Source organism: Neophocaena asiaeorientalis, unplaced genomic scaffold (assembly GCF_003031525.2).
Source record: "Neophocaena asiaeorientalis asiaeorientalis breed wild unplaced genomic scaffold, Neophocaena_asiaeorientalis_V1.1 scaffold167, whole genome shotgun sequence".
Taxonomy (NCBI): domain Eukaryota; kingdom Metazoa; phylum Chordata; class Mammalia; order Artiodactyla; family Phocoenidae; genus Neophocaena; species Neophocaena asiaeorientalis.
Window position 1 is genome coordinate 515,971 of NW_020175022.1, and position 25,679 is coordinate 541,649.

The 25,679-nt window shown below is 55.1% G+C and overlaps 1 protein-coding gene across 6 annotated transcripts in view; it reads left to right on the forward strand.

Moving 5' to 3' along the window:
* The window catches only part of RORC (RAR related orphan receptor C), a 22,544-nt gene extending 1,166 nt beyond the window's left edge, over positions 1-21,378 (forward strand). For 2 of the 6 annotated variants that reach the window (XM_024762897.1, XM_024762899.1), the window contains 10 exons: positions 1,122-1,151; positions 12,253-12,338; positions 12,656-12,797; positions 14,050-14,562; positions 14,785-14,906; positions 15,780-15,912; positions 16,077-16,148; positions 16,360-16,470; positions 17,847-17,956; positions 21,081-21,378. In XM_024762897.1, coding sequence (XP_024618665.1) covers positions 1,122-1,151; positions 12,253-12,338; positions 12,656-12,797; positions 14,050-14,562; positions 14,785-14,906; positions 15,780-15,912; positions 16,077-16,148; positions 16,360-16,470; positions 17,847-17,956; positions 21,081-21,242 — 1,481 coding nt within the window. In that variant the 3' untranslated portion in view covers positions 21,243-21,378. Of the gene's footprint in view, positions 1-895; positions 1,152-3,822; positions 3,965-12,252; positions 12,339-12,655; positions 12,798-14,049; positions 14,563-14,784; positions 14,907-15,779; positions 15,913-16,076; positions 16,185-16,359; positions 17,320-17,846; positions 17,957-21,080 lie in introns of those variants that run through there. The other 4 variants (XM_024762896.1, XM_024762900.1, XM_024762901.1 and 1 more) reach the window with 4 other exon arrangements.
* The last annotated feature ends 4,301 nt before the right edge of the window (positions 21,379-25,679 follow it).

The following is a 25,679-nucleotide window of genomic DNA, read 5'->3' on the forward strand; positions in this document are numbered from 1 at the left end:
ACGACAAGAGAGCAGAGTCAGAGGTTAGGGAAACTATAAGAGGCATAAGGCAGACCTGCAGGGTTTTCTGAAATGAAAGACTGGCCCTGTGCTCTGTGAGAAGCCGCTGTGTGGATGTAAGAAATGCACCAAGGCCTGGCAGGGGAAGCTTCTTCTCAGGGGTTCCCTTGGTAGGTGTTTAATAAAAGCTAACCATATGAATGAATGAATGACACGCTCCTCCCCACTCCAACAATGCTCCAGCTAAGGCTTTCCCCTCAGCAGCTGCCCCTCTGGAGGTCTGTGCCTCCCTGCCCACCCCGCATCAACCCGCCTGTGCTCCCTACTGCCTGCCCTCCCCCTGGACCAGGCACACACAGCAGCGGGGTGGGGGGGGGGGATCCCGTCCTCTGCAGGCTGGTGAGCCAATGGAGCCAGAGCCTGCAGGAGGCATAGCAGGGGTCTGTGCTTGCAGCTCTCCCTTCCTCTTCCCCCTAACATCCTCACTCCCCTACCCTCAACCACCACACCTCTGGAATTCCCAGCTGCTCTCAGGCACAAATAAGCAACCAAGAGATTGAACTCCGGCTGGGCTGCGGAGTATTTATTGTACACCTCTAAGGGGCAGGCACAACAGAATAACAAGATGAGCAAGGCAGACACGGTCCCTGCCTCCATGGGGCTCACTGTCTAGCAGGAAAGCCCCGTTTCACAGATTTCACAGTTATAGCAGTGAGATGATGTGGTGAGTACCAGGAACTCAAATGCTCGTGCTGAGTGTGTAAGCACAAGGGCAGGAGGAGCTCTCCAAGGAAAAGACATAGTCAGGAACCTGGGGGATGAAAAGTTATCTAGATTGAGGAGGGGCAAGGGGAGGGCATTCCAGGCAGAAGGAATAGTGTGGAGCGGTCCCAGAGTAGTCAGGAGCCTGGCACTTCTGAGAACCTGGAAGAGGCCTCGTGTGACTGTAGGGCAGAGAGTGAAGAGAAGGGTGCACTGGAGGGTCGTCCTACCTTCTCCTCAGATGGCAGGCTCTGCTGAGAAGGAATGGGGTGGGGATGAGGGCCTGGGCATTGGGGAGTGTCTCTCGGTCCTCCGTGGTCCTCAACCTTTGGCCCTGATCCCCTCTCTTCTCTTCACAGAGCTGCTGGCTGCAAAGAAGACCCACACCTGTGAGTAGAGAATTGGGGTAGGAACTGGTGCTGGGGCGTGGAGAGATGGCAAAGAATTTAGCAAGGGTTCCAGGGAGGTCCGTGTAAAAGAAAGGCGCGTGCCTTGTGCAGAGATGGAGCAGCTGGGCAGAGATGTCCGGGCCTGAAAGGAGGTGGAGCCTAGAAAAATGGGGGAGATGGGGAGATGGGGAAAGGAGGGGCAGAGGTGAAGAAACCTCAAGATTAGGGCAATCGGAAGAGGTAAGAAAGAAGCCTGAAGACTGAGAGGGAACATCGCAAAGAAACAAGGAGAGAACAGTGAAAGCGGGCCATGGTAGAAGGAGAGGAAGCTGCTGGACAGAGGCATAGGAGACGCAAGGGGGTGGGGCAGATCGCTGGGCCAGTGGGGAGATGGGGAGGCAGGGTGGCCTCAGGGACTCCGGGAGCCTGCACCAGGCTTTGTGGAGGCAGAGCCAGGTTTGGTGTTCATCTCGGTGGTTAACACATCCTGAGGTGTGAACAAGCCTGGGGCCAGCCTGTGCAGGGCTAGAGAGCAGGAAAGCCTTCATCTCTGTAGGAAACACATAGATAGGAGCACTCTGGGTCCTGGGGCCCTGAAAGACTGAGGCTACAGCATGTGAGAAAGGGGTTAGAGCTCAGGAAGGACTTCCCAATGGATACTAGCAAGTAACATCCTCTCTAGGGAACTCTCAGCACATCAGATCTATCCTCCTAGTTCATGGGAGAGGCTAGTCCCCCAGAAAATGCACCCACTGCACCTTGGTCTCAAAGCTCATGTCCCATCCACATGCCCTTACCAGCCTGACACATCTGTGCCAGCCTGAGGGCACTCTGAGGAAGGCCTTCTAAGCATCCTTGAATTGATGAGGACAACTCTGGGGTAGGAGAGGCCACCTGCATTTCTCTATGGCCCTCCCTTGGATTGCCTACCAGTTCCCCCTGAGAGCTCACTGCGACTCCTCCTGCTGTCAAAACTGCTAGAGCTCCCTGTTCCAAGCAGAGAGATCTCAGAGGGCAAAAGCATCACCCTCCTCCCTGGGCTGGTCACACAGGGGCTGGGGGGCCACCGGGAGGCTACATCCTTCTGGTGGGGGGGTTGCTTTGCTCAGCACAATCCTGATCGGTGCCTCGCCTGCCCCTAGCCACAGGGCCCCACGGAAATGCTGAGCAGGGCCCTGGGAGGAAAGCGGGTCAAGGAGTGACGTGGGGGAGGTGGGGGAGGTGAGGACCAGGGACCATATGTGGGTGGGGGGAGATGGGGGACTTTCGGAACGTCTGGAACTGGAAGAGGCTCAGCTCCATTCCTACCCTTAACCCCTTACCGCAGAAACCTCGGCCAGGACCACACCCCCTTACCCCTTCGCAACCCCCTGGCCCCCTAAGTGTCCTCCCCCAGCCCACTGCCCAGCTCCTGAGAGCCCGAGGAAGGCCAGCGGGGAAAGGCTTGTGCCAGGCTGAGGAGTCGTGGAGTCCCGGCAAGATCAGAGACCTCTTAGGAGTTTTGGCCCAGAGAATCCAGGAGAGATGAACACCTCCCCCAGGCCCAGAGGCTCTGAAAAATGGGCTCCAGAATTGAGACAGCCCCCCAAAGAGGGTCCGAGACAACCCCAAGGAGGGAGGAACCCGAGAGGGACCCCCCAGACCAAGAGGGGGCCTGATTACTAAGGGATCCTGAAGAGGGAACCCCGAGGCTGAGGTACCCCACGGAGCAGCTATGAGGCTCAGAGAGCCTCTGAAGTTGACTGGCTCCACAGAAGGACCCCAAGGCCAAGAAACTCTACAGAGAGATTTGCACACCAGGAGACCTGAACCAGAGAAAACTTCCCATTCCTCAAGTGGAATCTGGGGCCAAACTGCCTGATTTTGAATCCTGACTCCACCACTTTACTAGCTGTGTGACCTTGGGCAAGATACCTAACCCCTCTGTGTCTCATTTTCCTCATCTTTGAAATAGGTATAATGGTACCTACCACATAAAGTATTTTTTGAGGATTAGCTAATCCACATAAAACATTAAGAACCATTTCTGGCATATGGCTAAGCATTATCGTCATATCATCCACATTCCAATTCCAGCAGTCTTGCTCCTGAGGACATTTCTGATGGACTAACCCCTCCTACAGATAGGGGCATGTGTCCGATGATTATTACTGCTACTATTATCATTTATTCCCTAGCCCAGGGCATGCACCGTGTCTGTAGGGAGGGCGTGAGCATGGTAGGTGGTGGGGCAGCCTCCCAGACTGCATCTCACTGAGCTCGGCTCTTGGCAGTCCACAGGGTCGCAGGTGGCCCCAGGCAGACATTCTGTGACTTACCTCTAGAAATATCCCTGTCCCTGGAGTCACCTGGCAAAGAGGGTCAGGCTCTGGGATCCTCGGGGGGAGGGGGAGTAGGGACCTGGCCCCAGGCTCGTGTGAGCTCCATTCCAGCTCCCCAGCCAGAACTACCCTGGCGGGTGGAAACAGTTTTACCGCGTGTGTCTTTCGCCTGTGGTTTTGGAATTTTCCAACGCCCCCTGCGATTGGCTGCCCCGCCCCTCACACTCTGCCCCAGGCCCAGATTGGCCACATGGGGCGCCTGTCATCCTACCCACTACACCCCAGAGGGGTGGGGGGGTGGAGCTGGGGGGGTTGTCACTCAGCCACCTGTGGGGTGCAGATCTTAAACCCCCTGCCCAGCAGCATTGGGGGAGAGCTAGGTACAGAGCCACAGCCCGCAGCCCCACTGCCATCTGCGCCCCATCCCTGGAACACCCCTGCTGAGAAGGACAGGGAGCCCAGGCGGCAAAGCCCACGACTCAGTCATGAGAAGTAAGTGAATGGGCCACCCGGGAGAGGGGAAGCCTGGGGCCCTCTGGAAAGGATGGGCACCTTGGGAACAGTGTGAGCAGAGCTGAGTGCTCTTCCCTGGCAGGGGGTGTCCCGGTCAAGGCCAAGGTCTGTTGGGAGATGGGTGGAATAGTCGGGGAGTCTGGCTCCCTGAGCAGTTCTCTTAGAGCAGCCACAGTAAAGGGACTATTGAGGAACTCCTGTGTCATGGGCTCTGAAAAGGATCTCCAAGAGTATCTGAGGTACCCTGCCCCTCGTTTTACAAAAAGAGACTGAGACCCAGAGAGGCCCAGTGCTTCACCCCAGATCACACAGCTGTAGTAGGTGGAGGTTGGTAATTATAAGCCAGCCTGAACTCACTCCCCTGGCTCCCATTGCAGTGTTTCCCTCCGTGCCTCCAAACGGCCTGAGAGTAGGGTGAGAAAAGAGTCCGAAGGAGTTGCTGTACCCTGAAGCGGTGGGACAGTGAGGGTAAAGCCAGGTCAGCAGGCAGAGGCGGTCAGAACCCCAGCATCCAGGCCTCTCCATCACTCTCCACCCAGTGCAGGAACATGATGACCAAGTGGAATCCAGCCAGGGCTGTGTGTGTGTGTGTGTGTGTGTGTGTGTGTGTGTGTGTGTGTGTGTGAGAGAGAGAGAGAGACCCCCACCCTAGGTTCAGATGCCTGTTTGATGAGTAGGATCACACAGTGGAGATGGGAGCAAAAAGCCCTCAGCTTCACCCGTTTCCTGGCCCAGAGCCATGGGCCAACAGCTGGTGGGCAGATGTCTGGGGTCCCTGTGCCATCTAGCAGAGCAGGGGTGGGCAACTCGCCCTTGTAAGGGAAGCCAGAGGACCTCTCAGAGCACAGGGCGAAGGAGGAAAAGGGAAGTCCCATGCCCCTGTGGCCTGAGGCCTGAGGTACCCCCAGCCTCAACCTGGGGTCTTCCCACAACCCACAAAAAAGAGGCCATATTAGATCCTGGAAAAGACCCGTGGGCTGAGTCTAAAGACCATGTTCTGGTGCCACCTCTCACAGACTAGCCTTGTAGCCTTAGGCAAGTCATTGGGCCCTTGTCTCCTTAAAACAAGTAAGTTGAATTTTAAAACAGAACCAACTTTGGGGAAGCGCCCAGTTCTGAGGGCCCAGGACTGAGGAGAGAGCACTGGTCTCTGAGTTAAGCACCTCCAAGGGTAGTGGAGGAAACTCAGCTCTCCCAGAGGGTACACAGAGGCGACCAAGGAAAGGAAAGAACTTCATTTCCACGTTTGGGACGGAGACTCCAGTGCATGTGTATGAGCTGGGGCAGGTCAGGAGGGGTGAGGAGAAGAGCCAGAATCTTCCACAAGAAGAAGGGCCTCTTGGGGCTTCAGTTTCCCTTCTAGCTTCTTCCCATTAGCAGCAAAGGTTAGCAAACCGGTCTTCCCAGAAATGGTCTCAAATCAGCAAATCCACCCTGGGAAGCAATGATCAGATGTGCTTCAGAGCCTGGCAGGAGGGCAGGAGTTCCTGGGACTAGATGGGGGAGACACTTGGTCAGCTCTACATGATATCCCCCTGGGCAGTAGGCAAGAGAGGGGTCTCCTCCAGTCTGGGGGTTGGTACCACTGGTCCCTCTCACTGGGACATCCCTGGGTATCTCATAGCCCCCGATTATCTGACTGCCCTGACCCCCTAGTGAGTACCAGCTATCACCATGTTCTCTGACCTTAGCTGGGGCGGGCAGAGCACTGGGGTCTTGGGACTGTGACACACCCAAAGACCCAAAGGCCAGACACACAAGGAGCAGAAATAGATCAAGAAATAAAGAGAGATGCAGAGGCCAAACTCAAATGACGAAAGATCTATGAAACACGTGGGGAGAGAGTGATGTCCAGATAGAGATATAACTGGAGACATGCCAGGAGAGTCAAAACATTGCGGTGTCTAGCCTGAGACAGAACTGGAGTGCAAAGATGGAAGGGCACACAGACGCAGGGAGAGACAGAGAGGAAAGAAAGCTGGCAGGAGAGGGGAGACACTGAGTATTGATTGGGTCTAGGAAGGCAGAAAGTGGGAGGCATGGGATTTCTAGAAGTTCTGAAGGAATGATACAGGCTCTCTGCCATGGCAACACGCTGGTCAGTAGAGAGGAAATGTCCATTAGCCAGAAAGACTCCCCAGCCAGCCAGAGGGAGGGTGGCCCCGTCAGCTCACTCTGGGGTGCGGCCGGTGTGGAGCCAAGAGACATGAGGCCCCGGCATTCGGCCTGGATGGGGAGGTGGGAGGACGAGCGGGACGAGGCTGCATGCCTGTCTTTGCTGTGCCCTGATCTCTCCAGTCTGGTCACGATAATGAGGAGCCATGGGCCAGAAAGAAGTCCAAGTTCCCGGGGGCCACAGACCTCAGCCTGAGAGCCCTTTACAAAGGGCCCCCTCCTTCCTTGCATCACTGTTGCACCTTCGCCTTTTCCCCTCTTCCCATTCCTAACGGGACTCCCAAACACCCCCAGCCCAAGGCCCTAGATGTTGGGAGCATCCCAGCCCGTCCCACCACAATGAAATGTGGGTGTTGGCGTGGCTGCCCCTCCCAGGGGCTCCCTCTCCCTCCCCTGCCCCCAGGCCACTGCCTCAAACGGGGAACAGGGACTTTCCCATGCTAAGAGCTCTCCAAGAAAGGCAGCCCTGGGGTCTCCTCCCCTCCTCCAGTGACTAGTCCTTTCTGAGATCTAATCTCCACTCCTTCTGCTGCTGCAATGCTGCCCCTCCCTGGGACTCTGGGCTCAGGAAGGATGGAGATGTCTATCTGGGAGGAGGGACGGCAACAGAGCAGGGCCTCGGGGCCAGAGCCAGGGTCCTCCTGGGTCCACTGGTGTCTACACCAGCAGAGGCACTCTGGAGAGGAGATGCAGCCCGGAGGCCGGGAAGGCCACTGATTGTGGCGTCTGGGCTCCCACCCCTCACAGCTTCCTCCTGGTGATTCATGTCCTCCCCCCAGCCACTGGTTGTTTTCACTCGGTTTTTTTGTTTCCCCTCCTTTCTCCTGTCCCAGACTGCGGGGGTGGCAGGGCACCAAGGGGGGGTTTCAGGTGGCTGGCTGTCTTTCGTGGCTTTTCAAAACCCCAGACTCTCCCTCGCCCACCTGAGTTTTAGCTTCACTACTTTCTCAGCCTGGGATCTGGGTGTATCAGCAGAAAATTCTCACCATGGGCAGGGAGGAGCGTTCACCAGGTACAACTGCTTGTCTCCTGACCCCCAACCTAACCCTCCCCGTCCTGCTCTTTGTGGCGGAGCCCACCGCCGTGGTTTCCAGCTTTGCAGAAGCTGTGGGAACTGAGAGCTGAGAAAGGAGGGAAGCTGGTGACAGGCTGGGGTACACAGGGGTTCCCTGGCCGGAGCTGTGGTCTCCGTGGGAGGAGAGGGACTAGTTTGGGCTGTGGGGTGAGGGGGCCCTAAGCTAAGAAAAGAGATACATTCCTCTTGCTCACTCACTCATTCATTCCTGCAGAGAGACCTACCAAGATGTGTGAAAGCCAGTCCACACCCCAAGGGAGCTGTGGTCTCCCGAGGAGTCCCAAGTCAGGAGCTCTGGTGGGATGGGCGAGCCATGCCTCCTTGGCCTTAGAAGCCGAGGGTAAAAGCAGGAGGGGGCTGGCACCACAGAAGGTGTGGGACAGAAGGAATAACGTCTCTCTGGATCTTTAGACTAGACATGAATCTTGGCTTTAGTTCCATGGGTGTCCTCCCTGAATTCCGTTCCTAGCCCACCCCCTCACTTCACACTTTCCCCTGCAGCCAGTAACCTTGTCCCCCATCCCATTCCGCCCAGTGCATTTGGGTGTCTCATCCTTATAGAGTATATGGCTCAATGGTTGGGGACACTGGCTCTCAGGTTACAGAGACCTGGGTTCACATGCCAGATCTGCCACTTCTGGCTGTGTAACCTTAGTCAAGCCGCTTACTCTCCCCTGGACTCAGTTTTCTCATTTGTAAAATGGGGACAATACAAATAGTACCTACTTCACAGGATTGCTGTGACCATTAAATGAAAAATGTATGTAACGCCTGGCACAGAATAAGAATTCAGCCAGTGCTGATGTCTATCTTTATTACTCGTCCCCCTTAATCGATGTCCATTGGAGAAAAGGAGAGAGAAAGAGAAAAGAGGAAAAGCCTAACTTTAGATTGATGGGGCACCAGGAGAAGATGAGGACCCCAGCTAATCTGGGTCCTCTGGCTGCATCCTTTCTCTGCCAGAGCTGGGGGGTGGTTCCGGGGTTTGAGGGGAGAGATCCCCCTGGGTTGCAGCCCCTCCTTTGCTCCCACCACTTCCTCTCTGTGGTGTAGGGCACCTGGACAGGGCCCAGGGCTGGCTTCCTAAGGTGGCACAGGGCCAAGCTCTGGATGCATTCAAAGAGCCCTATCAATGAATCTCGCAGCTGTGAGAAAGGTGAGATTAGAGGAGGCTGGAGGGAGGGAGGACAGCCTACTCTGTCTCTACCATATTTCCCCACATAGGAGGTGCTCAGAGGAAGCTCCCTGGGGATCCTTCAATCCCCGAAGCAGTCCCGAAGAGATTCATTTTCTTTACCTAGTACCATGTCAGAATAAAGTTTTAGAGGTCACACTGGATGGCAGGGAAGATGCAAGAATGAGCTGGGGAAGAGACCACCAACCCCACCCTTATGCCCCAGGAAGAGGCATAAACAGGAAGAGGGACTAAATTCTTGCTACTCAGAAAGGTAGGGTGAGGACCAGCAAGCTTGGGCACCAACCAAGAGCTTGTTCAAATGGGAGAGCCTGGACCCCCCCCAGACCTGCCGTGTGGGGACCTGCATTTTAACAAGCTCGCTAGGTGATCTTGTTTAAGACTCAGAGGTCTAGAGTCACGCAGTCCCTAGGTGGTTTCAGGACGTATCGTGTGCACAGGGGCCTTTCTCCCTCCTTGGAACTGGAGGGTTTCCTTTGGTGGGCCCTGGGAGAGAGCTACAGTGTGAGCTACAAAGATCTTCCCGAAGCAGCGGGTGAGGCTGGGCAGAGTGAGGGCTGCTGCGGGAGCCGTGCTGCAGGGGCTGGCCTAGACGTTCCTGACCTCGGCTTGGTTCTAGTTCCTGGCACTGTCAGGCCCTTAGATGGTAAGTTCCTGGCAGGCCAGGCTCCCGGGAAACAGCTTGAGTAATCCTGTGATTACTCAGCTCCCCTCCCCAATTTGCGTTCCCACCACCTGCTGCTTCAGGGACAGGGCTCAAGGGGGAGGTTTTGAAGGTGAGGTATCCGAGGTGTTTTTCAGCTCTGGCTCACCCCACCTCCACCTCTGCCAGTCCTCTTCCCGTTCTCTCCCCTCCCCTCCTCCACAAGTCACACTCAAGTGCACCGGTACTTTCTCTTTGAGGTTTTGGGTAGATGGCATTGCGGGGGGACAGGTGGCAGGGCCAGGAGGCAGGAGTAGGATAAGAGGGCCTGACAGTGCTGAGAGGGCCAGGGGCTGGGCATGGGCCCAGGGCACGAGTGTGGGTTTTTCTGTGTTTCTGCGGCTCTCTCTCTCTCTGGGTCTGTCTCTGTTGTCTCCGGGTCCCAAAACTCTTGGTCTTTCTAGCTCAGAGGCTAGAGGGTCTGACCCTCTAGCCTGAAACCCCTGATCCTATGTGCCTGTCTCATTCCCTGTGTGCCTGCCTCACTGTGTACCTCTGTCTCGGACTATGGTTGGGGAGCATGGGGGAGTGGCTGGCCTGGTGGCTGGGGTCTAAACTCTGGTGTCCCCCAAACATGGGTATTTGTGGAGGTGGTTTGTGGCTGGCCACATCATCCTATGAGAAGGGCGAGGTCTTGGTGACACTGTTGTGAGGTTCCTAGGGCCAGGACCAGCAGTGAGTCAGGCTGTGGGGCAGAGAGATGTGTCTGAATTACCCGTGTGGTCAGCTCACACACGCACACGGATGTGGCTCTTGGAGAAGGGAAGAGGCAGGGAGGCCTGTGGTTGAGGACTGGGCTGGAGCCCGAGTTCCCACTGTGGCTTGGCCTAGTCTCCCTCCCGCTTACTTTTTTGGGTGACCCATGTTGGTTTCTGCCCTCTCTGGGCTTAAGGCCACCGAGGAGGGAGATCCCACGGTGTTGGAGAGGAAACGCGTTGGGGAGAGGCAAGAGCAGACTCCACAGGGCACAAGCACTTCTCTTGGGCCTCAAATGCCTTCTGGGTTCTGCGCCCACTGCTGTGCTTGGTGGTAGCCCGCACACACAGTGTTCGCGGCCACGCAGCGCTTTCCACAGGTGATACCACATACCCACGGTGCTACCGCCCGTCACCCCCTGGCCAGGCAGTGAAGGCTATGCTTACCTTTTACTGGCAAGGGAACTGAGACCCAGAGAATCCAGTGGCCAGATGTGCATGTGCCCCCACGTTCTCTGCCCCTTTTCCAGGCACCCAATCCCCACCCCTTGTTCTCTCTTCCCTCCATTCATACCAATCTGCTCTTAATTTACTGGAAAGAATCTCAAAGCTCCCTTGCTGTCTGTCCTGGATGATCACAGCCTGTTGTGTGGGTGCTGGGCAGACTAGTGGGGCTGGGGGTGAGGAGAAGCCTCAAGCTCTAACGGAGGGACTTTAGACACCTATGCACCCCGTCCCCCGTGAGAAGGCAGCTGCTTACTCTGACTCAGCTCAAGGCTAGCCTGAGGGGATGATGGTTTAAGGATGATGGAAACAAGATTTCAGGGAGTGCCACGGAGCCATGGTCACCCTCCCCACCTCACATCAGCAGGTCCTACACGCAACCAGGGTCCAGGCCTGGACCAGAGGAGAGTTCACAGGACTGTGGATTTGCCCTATAGGCAGGCTGCTGCTTCCTCTGACCCTTGGGATCAGAGATGAGAAGGGGCTATGGTCCTAGACGAATTTATGACGTGTTCCACCCCAGGCATGCCCCCTCGGAGGGGAGGCAGCAGGTCAGCAATGGCAAAGGAGAGACCCACATGCCCTTAGGAGTGATGAAAGGGACACCAGCTCTGCCCAGTGCCTTCAAAGATTGGCTGGGGGGAGGCCAATGCCTGGTCCCTGAAACTCAGCAGAGAGCTGTGGGCATTGACAAGGATGGGGCAAACCTGGGGCCAGTAACCAACCACAGTGAAGGGAGCGGGGAGGTAGGTTATAGTGAGCTCAGCGGGAGAGAGGGGGGTCCTGGCAGCCAGTGAACAAACACTAACAAATATGCACGTGTGCACACTGGCTCAAGCAGACGTGCCTATTGGCTCACGAACCACATGTACCTTTCATGTGTACACACGCACACACACACACACGAGCACCCCTTCAAACATGCAACATGCCCACTGATGTGTGTGCCCCAAAAGTCATATACACAGAACAGCCGAATGGAAAGCTATGGGGAGCTGGGATATAGACCCAGCTCCTGGGTAACCTAGCGGTATGAACCTGGGCCAACCACCTGATCTCATTTGGCCTATTCCTTCATCTGTGAAGGAAAAAAAGAGGTTGAATTTGATGGTCCGTAGTCCCAGCCAGTGTTAACCTTCATGACTTGTGCGCACACAGCTGGACGCAGAGGCCCTCGTACACACGTTAGCATGTACACTCTCATACGTGGAGACACGCACAGCCACCCTCTGCTCTGGGGCCAGGAACCTAGGAGGCCTGTTTGATCCGCTCCCTGGCTCTCAGACATCCAGCAGAGCTGGCTTGTTGACCCCACTTTCCTAGGCTCCATCTCGGCTTCTCCTTACCCTCTCTGGGGCCCACCCAGTGGACCCTGCCCCCTTCGGCCCCTGGTCTCTGCACAGCCCCTCCCTGAGCCTTCACTGTCCAGCTGAGGATGGCTGGCATCTCTACTTGTCCCCCAGGTGCCTCCTGCCTGGTGGACCACATCTTCCCACCATGCCCCACACTCTGCCCCTGTGGGCCGAGCCCCAGTGGGGGAGGGCGGCACAGAGGAAGCCCCCTGGGCGGGAAGCAGGTGTTGTGAAGCCGTGAGGACTCCTAGGTCCCCAGGCAAGAGGGAGGCAACTAGAGCTTTTCATCTTGAGGGGCTGAACAGGTGGCCTCTGCAGCTGTTTTCTCTGCCCCTGTAGAGCTGATACAACCCCCGGCCAGCCCGGGAAACTAAAACAGCCGCCACAGACACTTTGCTGAGTGGCATTTGGCATTCACTCCTTCATCCGTCTTGCAAGAGGGAAACAGCAAGCTGGAGCGGGGGAGGGAAGCAAGGGAAGCACCGTGTCCCTGTATCTGCCCCCCAGGTACAGGCGGTAGGATACACCAACGGCTCCTGGGCTGACCTCTGCTCTTTCCCTCTTCTAGCACAAATTGAAGTGATCCCTTGCAAAATCTGTGGGGACAAATCATCTGGGATCCATTACGGGGTTATCACCTGTGAGGGGTGCAAGGTGAGTACACACATACACAGTCTCTTCAGAGATGGGGAGAGGGGGCTCGGTGGCCTTTGTTCTGCCTGCAGGGCTGGTCTCCTGAGACAGCTAGGGAGCTGCCCGGGTGGCACCTTGCCTGGAGAGCCCTGCGCACAGGAGGGCCTTGTCTTCAACTAGGGAAGCGATTGCAGGACAGATTACAATGGAGGAGAGAAAACTGAGGCGTCGTGTAAGATCTGGAAAAGGTGGGGCTAGAACTTGCGGGCTGCAGGCACTTGGGACTGAGCTGGGCCTGGCCCAGATCAGCAGCCCTGGTCTCCACCTGCCTCCCCCAGGGTTTCTTCCGCCGGAGCCAGCAGTGTAACGTGGCCTACTCCTGTACCCGTCAGCAGAACTGCCCCATTGACCGCACTAGCCGAAACCGATGCCAGCACTGCCGCCTGCAGAAATGCCTGGCCCTGGGCATGTCCCGAGACGGTGAGGCCAAGCGCGCAGCCCCCGGGGCTTCAGTCTCCAGAGGGGCAGCCTGACCTGCTGTGCCAGACAGGGCTTAGGACGCCCTTCGGGGGCTCCGTCCCTCCCTCTGGCAGGCCCTTGTCTCTTCCACTGTTCACCGAGGCAGTGGGCAGGCTACCCTCATCAAAGGTCTTCACAGTCCCCAGCTTCAGGCTCTGCTACAACAACCCTCCTTTCCCCAAGGTCCCAGACTCTTCATTTGCTCCTTCCTCCGGATGGAGTTTCCTCACCCGACTCCCCTGTGACCCAGATCCCATCCGCATTCCACATCTTTCCCTCCTGCCCCAGGGCTCCAGCTCCAGCTCCGTCTCCCTCCGTAGTGCCCCATTCCCAGCCTGGGCCAGGGGCCGATGGCTGCGAATGGGACCACAGTTGGCCTGAGAACAGCCCAGAAGGCTGAGGCTGGGGAGGCCGGCTGTTCCTGGTGGCTTTTCTCCACCTTCCTCAGCCACTGCCCCCTCGCAGCCCCCAAACCGCTCCCACGGCAACACCGCAGAAGGAGCCCAGGCCGGGGGCCGGGGGAGACCTGAGGTGATGAGGAGCCAGAAGGAGCCTGTCAGCACTTTTCAGCGCCCAAAATAACAAAGTGAAAGGAAACACGCAGGGTTGCAGAGGGGCAGGCGGGGCGACCAGGGGCTGTGTCCCCACACCTGGGAGGGGTGGCAGGGCAAATGAAAAGGCAGGAAAGAGAGAGCAGAAGAGGATGTTCAGAAACAAGCCGCGGAGCCTGGGTTGGGCTGTGGTGAGTATCTAGGTCACCAGGGAGCCTGCAGGCCTGACCACAGGGAGACCTGTGTTCTCGGCTCTCCTCTTCCTCCGACCCTCCTAGACAGGCGTGGTGACCCCAATATAGCTCGAGGCCCCCCACTCAGCCACCCCCAGCCCCATATCAGGAGGCCAGGGCCCTCAGTCAGGACTCATTGCTTGAATTCTGCCACTAGTAGAAGCTGGATTCGAGCCAGGAGCGTTTGCCCGGGAGACTGAAATGTCTGGGTTGCACGGAGCCCCGAAGCAAACCAGAGTGAGAGGTGGGAGGGGTCTTGAACAAAAGTGCCCTGAAGGGAGGCTCTCAGGCAGGACTGGAGAAGCTCTGCTTGGAGTCAGCGATCCAGGGAGCAGCAAGTTAACCCTGTGATGACACAGATGCCTACTCACTCTGCCCTGTACCCTGTCCTCCCCCCTCAAAAACTCCTGATCCCCGAACCTCTTTCAGCTGTCAAGTTTGGCCGCATGTCCAAGAAGCAAAGGGACAGCCTACATGCTGAGGTGCAGAAACAACTGCAACAGCGGCAACAGCAGCAAAGGGAACAAGCGGCCAAGACCCCTCCTGCAGGAGCCCAAGGAGCAGACCCCCTCGCCTGCACCTTGGGGCTCCCAGATGGGCAGCTGCCCCTGGGCTCCTCGCCTGACCTGCCGGAGGCCTCAGCCTGTCCCCCCAGTCTCCTGAGAGCCCCAGGCTGCGGGCCCTCCTACTCCAACAGCTTGGCCAAGGCCGGGCTCAACGGGGCCTCGTACCACCTGGAATACAGCCCTGAGCGGGGCAAGACCGAGGGCAGAGAGAACTGCTATGGCACAGGCAGCCAGCCGACCCCTGACAGGCGTGGACTCCACTTCGAGGACCCCAGGCACCCTGGGCTTGGGGAACCAGGACGGGGCCCGGACAGCTACTTCAGCCCCAGTTTCCGCAGCACCCCAGAGGCGCCTTATGCCTCCCTGACGGAGATTGGTGAGCCCCTGGGGAGGTAGCTGGAGAGAAGGGAGGGGGAGGAAGATAAGGGAGGGGCTTCCAAGAAGGGGGGGTCAGCACCCCGTGTAAACCAGACGTGCACAGGGGCCTCGGGGGGAGGCAGAGCAGCGCTAGGCCAGGCAGTGGAGTGCCCCTTGTATGGGAAGGGTAGGAGCTGGCTGAGATCGAGCCCCTGTTTTCCTCCTCCTTCTCCGGCCCCAGAGCATCTGGTGCAGAACGTTTGTAAGTCCTACCGAGAGACGTGTCAGCTGCGGCTGGAGGACCTGCTCGGACAGCGCTCCACCGTCTTCTCCCGAGAGGAGGTGGCCGGCTACCAGAGGAAGGTGAGGCCAGGGGACCGCGCAAGGAAGGGAGGACCTCCCACCACCAGTGGGGAGTCCAGAGACAGCCACCTGCACACACAAGTGGGCTGGGGCGAGGCAGGGTATCCCAGAAAGACACAGTGGGTACCGCTGTTAAGTACGCACCCTAGTAGATGGATGAGAGCTTCTCCTCGGCTCCTGCCTATGGTCATTTTACGCGTCCTTCATCCTACCTCCCCCATCACCCCGACACTGGCGAACAGACCTCGGCCTAAGCTCCTTCCTCCTCCATCGACGACGACAAGAGTCAGAATCCTGAGCGGCATTTGTTAAGGGCTCCTTCTCTGCCAGGCGCTGTGCGGAGCGCTTTACGTAAATTATCCTTGACCCTAAGGACAACCAACCTATGAGGCTGGCATCCATCTCTGTTCTTAATGGACCGAGAAACTGAGCTCAGAGGACTTCGTAGACTTACTCCTCGTCGCAAAGTAGTGGATCTGAAGGCAAATTCAGATCCATCTGGCTCCAAAGCTTGTTCTCTCCCTCCTGTCACTCTGACAACAGCTCCTGCGCTAAAAGCACCTGTTTGGTATGTCTTAGTCACCTCGACAAGATGCACACTCTTTGAGGGCAAAAGCTGTATCTCAGACGTTTGTTAAGTCTCCACAACAGCTAACTCTGCGCCAGTGGCTGGTGGGCGCTAAGCGCGTCCAAGTGACAGGAATTAACCTGGAGTGCACATTTGTGCTAAGAATAGAGGCTAAAAACACGGGTGCTGAGAATGTGGCGGTTCGGAATCTGCCCCCTGCAGTTTATCTGTCTGGGTTCCCAGGGCCTTGCGGGGGTCCCGGGGTCATAAAGAGGGCTACAGTGGGACCCCCTCCTTCCCTGCAGTCAATGTGGGAGATGTGGGAACGCTGTGCCCACCGCCTCACCGAGGCCATTCAGTACGTGGTGGAGTTCGCTAAGAGGCTCTCGGGCTTTATGGAGCTCTGCCAGAATGACCAGATCGTGCTACTCAAAGCAGGTGCCCAGGGAGAGGGGGCGGGCCTGGGGGCAGTGGGGACAGATGAGGAAACGGGCAGGGCTGAGTGGAGGGAGGCGCCTTAAGGGAACTGGGACACTGAGGGAGACAGAGACAGATTCCTGGCCATGTCTGATGGTGTACCTGCCTTTCTCCCCACTCCCCAGGAGCCATGGAAGTAGTGCTGGTCAGGATGTGCCGGGCCTACAATGCTGACAACCATACAGTCTTTTTTGAAGGCAAATACGGTGGCATGGAGCTCTTCCGAGCCTTGGGTGAGGGGCAGGGGGAAATGAGAGAGAGGAGTCGGATGCCAACCCCATCCCGGAGACCCAGGGCACCCTCTTTTCAGGACAGATTGCTTGCTCTGCTCCAAACACCAAGGGGCGGGTGTCCTCGGGCACTGTGGCCTCACCCACCTTGCTCACTCTTTCGTTTCCACCCCACCAGGCTGCAGCGAGCTCATCAGCTCCATCTTTGACTTCTCCCACTCCCTGAGTGCCTTGCATTTTTCCGAGGACGAGATTGCCCTCTACACGGCCCTCGTCCTCATCAACGCCAGTGAGTGTCACTGGGCTTGGGTAAAGGACATTCAGGCAGTGGGAGGGCGCAACAGATACTGAAGAGTCTGGACCTTCGCTTGTGGTTAAATCTGGGAAGTCACTTTAAAGAGCAGAATGAGCCCCCCCCCCACCGCCCCGAATATTGCTGTAAAAATATGAGTTAAAATAAAGATCCAGGGGAGCCTGACAGAGGGAAAAGAGCAGCGCAGGCGGGGTTGGAGAAGTGGGGAGACGTGAGGAAGAGCGGAAGTGAGCCATTTCCCTGGGAGAAATTAGTCTGCTTGTGAGTCCCTGTCAGTGACTCCATTGCGGCCGCACGTTGGAATCGCCTGGGGAGCTTTAGAAACGATTGCTGCGACTCTGAGGTCATTGATCTGGGGTGCTGCCGGAACACCGGAAGTTTTAACAGCCTCTCACAAGTGATTGTAATGTGCCACCAAGCTTGAGAATCACTGCTCTGTGTGAACTCATTTCAAGACTACATGCCATCGGGAATTCCCTGGCGGTCCAGTAGTTAGGATTCCACGCTTTGACTGACGAGGGCATGGGTTCAATCCCTGGTTGGGGAACTAAGATCCCACAAGCCCCGCAGCGCAGCCAGAAACAGAAACGAAAACCAAACCAAAACAAAAGACAACATGCCATCATGGCAGGACTCTGGATGTCCGCTCCGCTGGAATGGAGTGGGCTGGTGAGCCAGCTGAATGCTAAGGATTCAGAGAACCTGGGGAAGTGGCTTGAGCTGCTAACCTGAGTTTGAAGACCAAGATTATCAGTCTTCTGGCTCTGCCAATGAGTAGAGACCTAAACATTCCCCTTGAACTGGAAATAAAGACTTAAAAGATGACTTCCGGGTATTTTATGGAGTCAGGGCAAAAGGTGGTTTGTCTCTTGAAGTTGGCCACAGACTGCTGCAGAGGGCTTGTTGCTGACCTAGGCGGCTTTACAAAGCCCATCTCCTATCTGGAGCCGTCCCTGCCAGGTGGCGGGGAAGAAGAGAGAACTTTTTTTGTTTTTCTTCCCCACAGCAGAGTTTTAGTGCCTAGCTTTGAATTAGCTATGTGAAATATCAGGGTACCAGGGATAGAGCAGCTTGGAACTGGGAGATTGGAATGTCTCATCCCTTTCTTCTCTCTCCAGTTTTCCTGGTAGAAAGCTAGCCCAGCCCAAGGCCCCATAGCTTACCATTATCAAACCAAGACACACACATTCACACACACACACACACACACACACACACACACACTTACACTCTCTCTCACTCAGCTAGGAATATCTATATTCAGCACAGATGTCCAGAATGACACACCCTTTTGGGGAAGTTAACGTCCGTGTTCTTTCTTTTTCTTGCTATGGTCCCATCCCCTCCTTCAGACCGGCCAGGGCTCCAAGAGAAAAGGAAAGTAGAACAGCTGCAGTACAGTCTGGAGCTGGCCTTTCATCATCATCTCTGCAAGACTCATCGCCACGGCATCCTGGCAAAGGTAGGAGCAGTCCCTGGGACAGAGGAGGTCAGGCCCAGTGCCAGATCTGTGACATCAGGGCTTGCGAGGGCCATGGTCTGAGGGTCCAGAGGAGGAAGTGCTTGAGTGCTAAGTTGTGTGAGAGAGCTTGCAACAGCCTGGGGGCAAGGGGACTGATCAATCACTCCCATGTGGGTAAAGATGGGAAGTTAGGGAGCCTGGAATTGGGAGGGACCTCCAGGGAACAATTCAGTTTAATAGAGCCACCACTTACCCAGCATCTGCTTGTACTGTGGAATGGAAAGATACAGAGATGCCGTCCTTACCCCCACCAAGAGTTTTTAATCTGCTGTGAAGAAAAGACTCGTGTACCAATGACCCTAAGATAGAGGAGAATGTGTTATGGGATATAATAATAATGGGATTAACAAAGTGCTTTCACAGATATGCTCATCTTTATGACAACTCAGTCAGTAAGATAGGTGTTAAAATCTCCCTGTAGTGATAAGGAAACTTAAATGACTTGTCCAAGTTTATGCAATCATAAGCGATAAATGTAAGTTTTAATCCCAGGGCTTTTTCTACCGTATCCCTGTGCCCCTAATATAGTACTACAATAAGAGATATTGGGGAAATGTGAGAGCATGGAAGAGAGATTAAAAATAACTTGAGGGTAAAAGGAGTGGGTCATAAATGCTTCCCAGAGAAGGTGGCACTTAAACTAGGCCATGAAATATGTAAGATTTTAACAGGCCTTCAGGGGGTGGGGCAGGCATTCCAGGCTTAGGGAACAATATGGAGAAAAATAAGGAGGCAAGATAATGCATATACAGAGAATAGTTCATGGAACATTTTGACTAAAGTGTAAGGTCAGGAGCTGGGATTGATTGATGGGGGCAAGGAAGTAGCAGAAGACAAGCTTGAAAATTAGGTCAAGGAGCAAATCAGAGAGGACTTTCAAGGCCATATTAAAGAGTTACGACTTTATTTCCAGGCAATGGAGAGCACCAAAGGCTAGACGAATGATATCATCAGAGCTATTATTTAGGCAATTTAATTTGGAACCAGTGTAAAGGAACCATTTATGTAACGGTTCAGGCAACGGGCACTTGCTATGTGCCAGGCAGAGTGCTAGGTGCCGAGAATACAGAAGTGACTTATATGACAGGCTCTGACCTAAATAAACTTCAAGTCTGGTAGAATAGATTAGGGGGAGGAGAACCTGAGAGAGCAGTTGGAAAGCAAATCTCTGTTGGATCCACCTTCAGAATACATCACCTCCCACTGTTACCCCCTAGCTGTCAGTTCTCCTTGGACCATTAAAGGGGCCTCCTTAACTGGACCCCTGCTCCATCCCTGTCTGTCCTACGGCAGCCACACAGCACTGTTCTCAGCGCTCCCAGAGCTGCCCATCATGCTGAAAATCAAATCTAGAGTCTGTGTCGTGGCCGACTGGCCTCATGATGTGTCTGGCCCCCCCGACTTCTTTTCTCACCTCATCTCCTTCCACTGCCCTCTCAGTCACCCATTCCAGCAACACTGGCCTCCTCGCTATTTCTTGAACACATCAAGCCTGGTTGCTTCTCAGAACTTTGCTTTTCCAGCTGCCTGGAAGGTTCTTCCCCTAGTTTTCCAAATGGCCTGCTCCAGCCCTTCATTCTGGAGAGGTTTTCCCATACCACCCCATACAAAAAGCCCTCTACCCATCACTCTGCTTTATTGTTTTTCTTTTGTTTTTTTTGGGGGGGGGTTGTTTTCTTGTTTTTTGTTTTTTGCGGTATGCAGGCCTCTCACTGTTGTGGCCTCTCCCGTTGCGGAGCACAGGCTCCAGACGCGCTGGCTCAGTGGCCATGGCTCACGGGCCCAGCCGCTCTGCGGCATGTGGGATCTTCCCAGACCAGGGCACGAACCCGCGTCCCCTGCATCGGCAGGCGGACTCCCAACCACTGCGCCACCAGGGAAGCCCCTTGCTTTATTGTTTTTTAAAGACGTTTTCTAACATGTTTATTTTCTGTCTCCCTCACTAGAATATACACTTAATAAAGGTAGAGATTTTATTTTCTTCACTGATCAGCCCATCACAGTTCCTAGCCAAAAGGGTCTCAACAAATATTTCAGAATGAATGAATGAAGCTATTGCAATAGCCCAGACAAACGCAAAATAAAGCAGGAGGAATGAAAAGAGAATGAATTCAAGAGATTTCAAGGAATCCCATGCTGCCTGCTCTTCCCTGACTGGCCCTTTCCTAGGCAACTAAGCTGGGGGAAAGGGGGTGGCTGGTGAGAGGTATTTTTAAGGTTCACTTGCTTATACAGGAAATTGCAGACGATAAATGGTTTTCTCAGCCTTTCTCCAGTGAGGTCTCCCTGCCTCTATCTCCTCATGGCTCTCTGGGCCTTTTTCATTCCCCTCCACCGGCTGAGTGCTGGCAGTGTTGGTTTACTGTTTGCAGTGTTGGGTACCTGCTTGGAAATTGCTTAGTCCAAACAAACAGTTACTGAGCATTTGCCATGTGCAAGCAGTTTGATAGGTACAGAGGATACAGAGAGAGGGAGGGAGGGAAGGGAGAGAGAGAGACCCTACCTAAGGAGTTTAAATCTAGGGTAGGGAGACAGACAAATTGGATCATTTTCGTAAAATGGGATTTCAGTGCTGCACAGAGGGAAGCCCAAAGGAAGGGCCCTTAACCCAGGGAAATAGTCCTAGAGGAGGTAACACTGAAGGTGAGTAAGAATTAGCCAAGCACAGAAGAATTGGAAAGGCATTCCAGGGGAGGGGAACAGTATCAACAAAGGCAAAGAGGCACATAACATTACATAACAGAGAGTGACAGAATTTCACTATTATAAAAGCATAAAGTATGAGTTAGAGAGTCTTTAACAGGGCTCATCTTAGGAGTAGCAGGAACACCATTTGGAGGTTTCAGCCACAAAACATGTACCTGTCCCATAGCAGCTCTCGCTAGCCTCCAGTTGCCTGAACACAGACCTACCCCTACCAATGGGATCTGGCTGTTCCACAAGTGCCAAGTGTGCAGGGAGAAAGCAAGGAGGGTTATCCCAGCCCAGGAAGGATGGGGGTACTTCTCTGGTCTGGGGACAGAGCTGTAGTACTGACCTTCCTTCCCCATGAACCCATGTCCAGCTGCCACCCAAGGGGAAGCTTCGGAGCCTGTGTAGCCAGCATGTGGAAAAGCTGCAAACCTTCCAGCATCTCCACCCCATCGTGGTCCAAGCTGCTTTCCCTCCACTCTACAAGGAACTCTTCAGCACTGAAATCGAGTCACCTGAGGGGCTGTCCAAGTGACGTTCCCTTCCCTAGAGCCTCGTGGCTCACCTTCCCCTTGGCCTTTTCCTTTCTTGTGCGCCCTGGAGGGTGGTCTCTGCCTGTTTTTTGGGGGGTGAGCAAATGCGGAGACTGGCTTTCTGCCCACCAGCCTGCCTGGCGGCAGGCCAAGAGCTAGAGGGTGGGGATGGAGGAACACCATCTCCAGCCTCAGCTTTGTCCTGGCTTCTCTCAGCTTCTGGGAGACCTGGGGTGGGATACAAGGACCTCTAGGAGGACCTAGGTGTCCTCAGGACAACAGGGGGATCCAGGACACCCTGGACAAACAGAACTCAACTCTGGGCTCAGAAGCTAAGAATAGGCCTTTGAAATACCTCATTGCATTTCCCTGGGGGCTTTGGCTGGGGAGATGCATCAAGCTCAGAGACTGGCATCTGGAGCCCAGAAGGACCTGTATATAACATGAATCTGGATCGTTAGATTTTCTGCCTTCCCCCTTCCTCCCAGCTCAGCAAGGAAACCGTTGGGCACCCTGGGGTCTAAAAGAGACTAGATGTGTGGAGGGTAAGGATGGGATGGGGATAAGGGAAGGGCTGGGGATAATATTTTTATGGGATTTGGGTATAAGGATAGGGTATGATGAAGGCCAAGAGCGTCACAGATAGACAGACAGACAGAGTTAGAACTCAAACTTCTTATGTGCACTTTAAAAATAGACTTTAGTGGTTACACAAATGTGATCAGAGACACACGTCCACGCACATGTGAAACACATACTCACACACTTAACCTGTAGTCATGCAGCTCTATAGACGCATTTAATCTGACACAGTCTCTGTCTTCCTTGAGGTCACAGATCAGAGGAACTTAGCGGCCTCAGGGAATATCCCAATCCTGAGGGACCCCAGAGCATTTTCACCTGGTGCCCCAGTTCACCAATCTTAGACGTGGGGTGGCCCAAACTCTATCCCAGCCCCAGCTGTCATCTGTCAAAGGAAACCCTAAAAGAAGAGGTGGCTGGACACAGTCAGAAGGCCAAGGACAGACCCTCGGAAGACTGTCTGGGCCCCGTCCTCCAGCCCTGCTCTCGTTATGGCGAAAGGCAGCAGATGCGATTCCACCTCTCTGTGCCTGGGTACCACCAAGTCTGGCAGGGTCAAGGAGACCTGTTTCTCCAGCCGTGATCTCGCCGGAGAACTTCTCTTGCCTTTATAAATAGCTGTGAGCCCTCCTCTGAGGGATAAACAGCAGGTGGTCAGGAGGGTTGTTTTTTTTTTTTTCTCTCAGGGGAGGGTAAACATAAGCCCTAACCTGTGCTATTCTTTATAAAACGACTTCAAAGGCAAGAGGTGTTGCTGCTCTGCAATCTCATTCCTGTGTGAGGACCCGGGTTCCCAGCCCCGCCAGCCGTCTGCACTGTGAGGATTCTGCACCCACCCCGAGAGGTCCCCCACTGAGGCGTGGGGGCTGGTCCTCAGGAGCCCCCCACCGAAGCCATCTCAGACTAAGCTCCGCAGTGGGCGTTCTGGGCTGAGAACTTGCCCCACAAATGATACCCACAGGGAACATTTAGAATGAGAGGTTGCACAGAACTGCCCCACATCTGGGAGACTGAAAGACAACCCTACGGAAAGTGCCTGACCCCAGAGCTCCGCAGGGGGGAATCAGGATGCCCGAGAGACCCTGCGGAGCTGCCCAGCAGCTTCCACCACCGACCCCTCCACCCCTTGGGGCTCCGGAGCCTCCCTCTGCGCTCCCTCCCCTCCTCTGCCATCCTGAAGTGGCGCCTGCTGCAGCCCTCCCTGGTTGCTTTATTTATTTATTTTGCACCAACAGGGTTGCTGCAGACTCATTCTTGCCTGGTTTAAAAAGAGAGGAAAAAAAAAAAAAAAACCACCCCTTGGGGCTCCGGAGCCTCCCTCTGCGCTCCCTCCCCTCCTCTGCCATCCTGAAGTGGCGCCTGCTGCAGCCCTCCCTGGTTGCTTTATTTATTTATTTTGCACCAACAGGGTTGCTGCAGACTCATTCTTGCCTGGTTTAAAAAGAGAGGAAAACTACCTCGGTCTTGGCAGCAGCCGCTGCAGCAGCAACAGCAGCAGCGGCGGGCAGGGGGGCAGCGGGGAGAGAGGCGCAAGGGGAGGTGCGGGGCAGAGGTGCAGCTCGAGCAGGACGGGCCCCCAGCCCCGCACAGATGCAGTGCCCAACTTGATGCCACCCTCCAGCTTCTCTGGTAAGTGCCCCTACCTCCCGTCCCAGAGCTGCAGCTGCCCTTCTCCATAACGTTCTCAGAGACAAGGCCAGACCCGTCAAGGCTAGAGGGTCTGTGCCCACCCCAGGCCCAGCCAACCATCGATCCTGGCCCCATAGGACTTTGATGGGAAAACTAAGATGGCCCAGGTTCTCCGGAGGGAAGGACTCCAAGCAGACCTCCCTCCATTTCCCGGGTGCTCTCTCTACCTCTGGGAAGGGTTTTCCTGCAATCTGTGTGGATATTCCAGAAATCTTACCTCCAAGAGAGAGCCCCCTCCTGGTGTAGGTCCCCATGCCTCACTCAGGTCTGCTTTAAAGAGGATATCCAGGATCAGATGCGTCTCCGGACTGCCACATAGAGACAAGAAGAAGAAAGCTCCCTGTTCCTTGAGGGTGATGCCCCAGACCCCAGCCCCATACAAGGAGAGAAAGTAGTGGTCCTGACACCTATCTCTTCCTGCAAAGTGGCTGGAAGCCAGTCCTGTAGCCGTGGAGATTGGCAAGGGAAGTTTATGATTACATTAGCGACCTTTAAAGAGAAGGGGCCAGATCCCCAGCCCCTGGCCCAGCGGGCTTCGGCGACTAAGAGGACATTCACAGGAGTGGCAAGGAGGGAAGCTAGGTTACACGCTTCACTGCACTTTTGCTGAATGCAGGAAAGAAGGATGAGCAGGAACTGCAGCAGTAGTGATAAAGAGCTAGCTGTCAGGTGGACTTACCAGGGGAATGAGGGTGGCTGGGACATTTCTCTGCCTGGAGAACTCTTAGCATGCCAGCCATACCTGTTAGGTTGCGATTGGGAACAGAGGAGTCTGCTCAGCAGCCTCTGCCGTGCCATTCTTTCTCATGCCCAAGCCTCAGTGTGGTGTCCTATGTCCCTCTGCTTTTGGGCCTCTTTCTTCAGTTTCTGAGCTACTACAGTCCTCTGAATTAGCTATAGGGTAGCCACCAGAACGATCCTTCTAGGAGAGGGCATAGAATGGGAAATAAAGGGGAAGAAATCACACCATCTCTTAAACTGCCTCTCCTAAGTTCCACCTGGGAGAAAATGGGCCGTGGGGTAGAAAGCTGACCCTGTAGGGCCCAGAAAGCCTGAGGCCTGAAAGGTCAAAGGTGATTGGGATCTGCAGCTAGAAAGAAACCGAGGCCTCCTGCCTCAGTTGGCTCAGTTGGTCCTATCTCTGTAGCATCCCTTGCCAATTCCAATACCTCCCCTCCCTTGGGGTCCCTGTTGTCCCTAAACAGGGTGAGTCTATGGGACCTCTTCTCCTCCATCACCTCAGTCAGGCTCCAGTGGTCATCCGCCTGATTTTGCCCAGGCCCCTGGCACCCAGAAACCACTTTAAGTTGACAGGCTGTGCACACAGACTGTGCCCAGAGATCTGCTGTGCCAGCCAAGGGCTCCCTTGGTCCCCACCATAGCGTCTGGCCAGGCGCTGTCTCTCCTCACTTGTCTATGCCTACCTGGCTCTCAGTCTGTCTCTTGTGTTTTTCTCAGGCAGCAGAGGCCAAAGGGGACAAGAGATCTCCCTCAGACTCACACACTAGGCTTGAATCAAAACACCACGAAGGAGGGGTATGAGAGAAGCCTAAGTCTGAGGACCAAGCAACAAAACTGGGGCATCTCTTGGGTCCCTCACACCCTAATGTCATCTATAGGGGAGGCGGGGTTGCCCTTGGGGTTCTTGTGAGGGATTCACATGCCCCCTGCATCCTGTGCTATATCTAATGTGCAGCTTGGCTGTCGTCCACAAGGTGTTCTGGGGAGATTGGGTCTTGTTAGTCTGGGGCCTCAGGCCCTGGGCCAGGCTGGAGGAGTGCAGAGAGGCAATAAGTGGAGCCTGGGGGGCAGAGCTGAGGCCCACATGCTTCCCAGCCTTGGATGACTTAGTCAAGGTGATGCCTGTCTCCAATCAGGATCCAGGGATATGATCCCCCTTAAGCCGTAGACAAAGCTGTGGGAAGATAACCTGGGAGAAGGGTGGGCAGAGAGGGACAGAGCAGAGATTGGGAGAGCAGCTATCAGGGAGAAGGGACCTGAGGTATTTCTGGATCTCACAGATGTAGGGAAACTCAAAAGTTACTTCCCTGCTGCTTCCTGTCTCCCTCCCCTAAAACTTTCCCCGCTTGACTAGGGTTCCATGAGCTAGTAAGCACTTGGCCTGTTACCCAGGTTGGGAGGGGGAGAAAAGTACAGAGTCCCCTTAG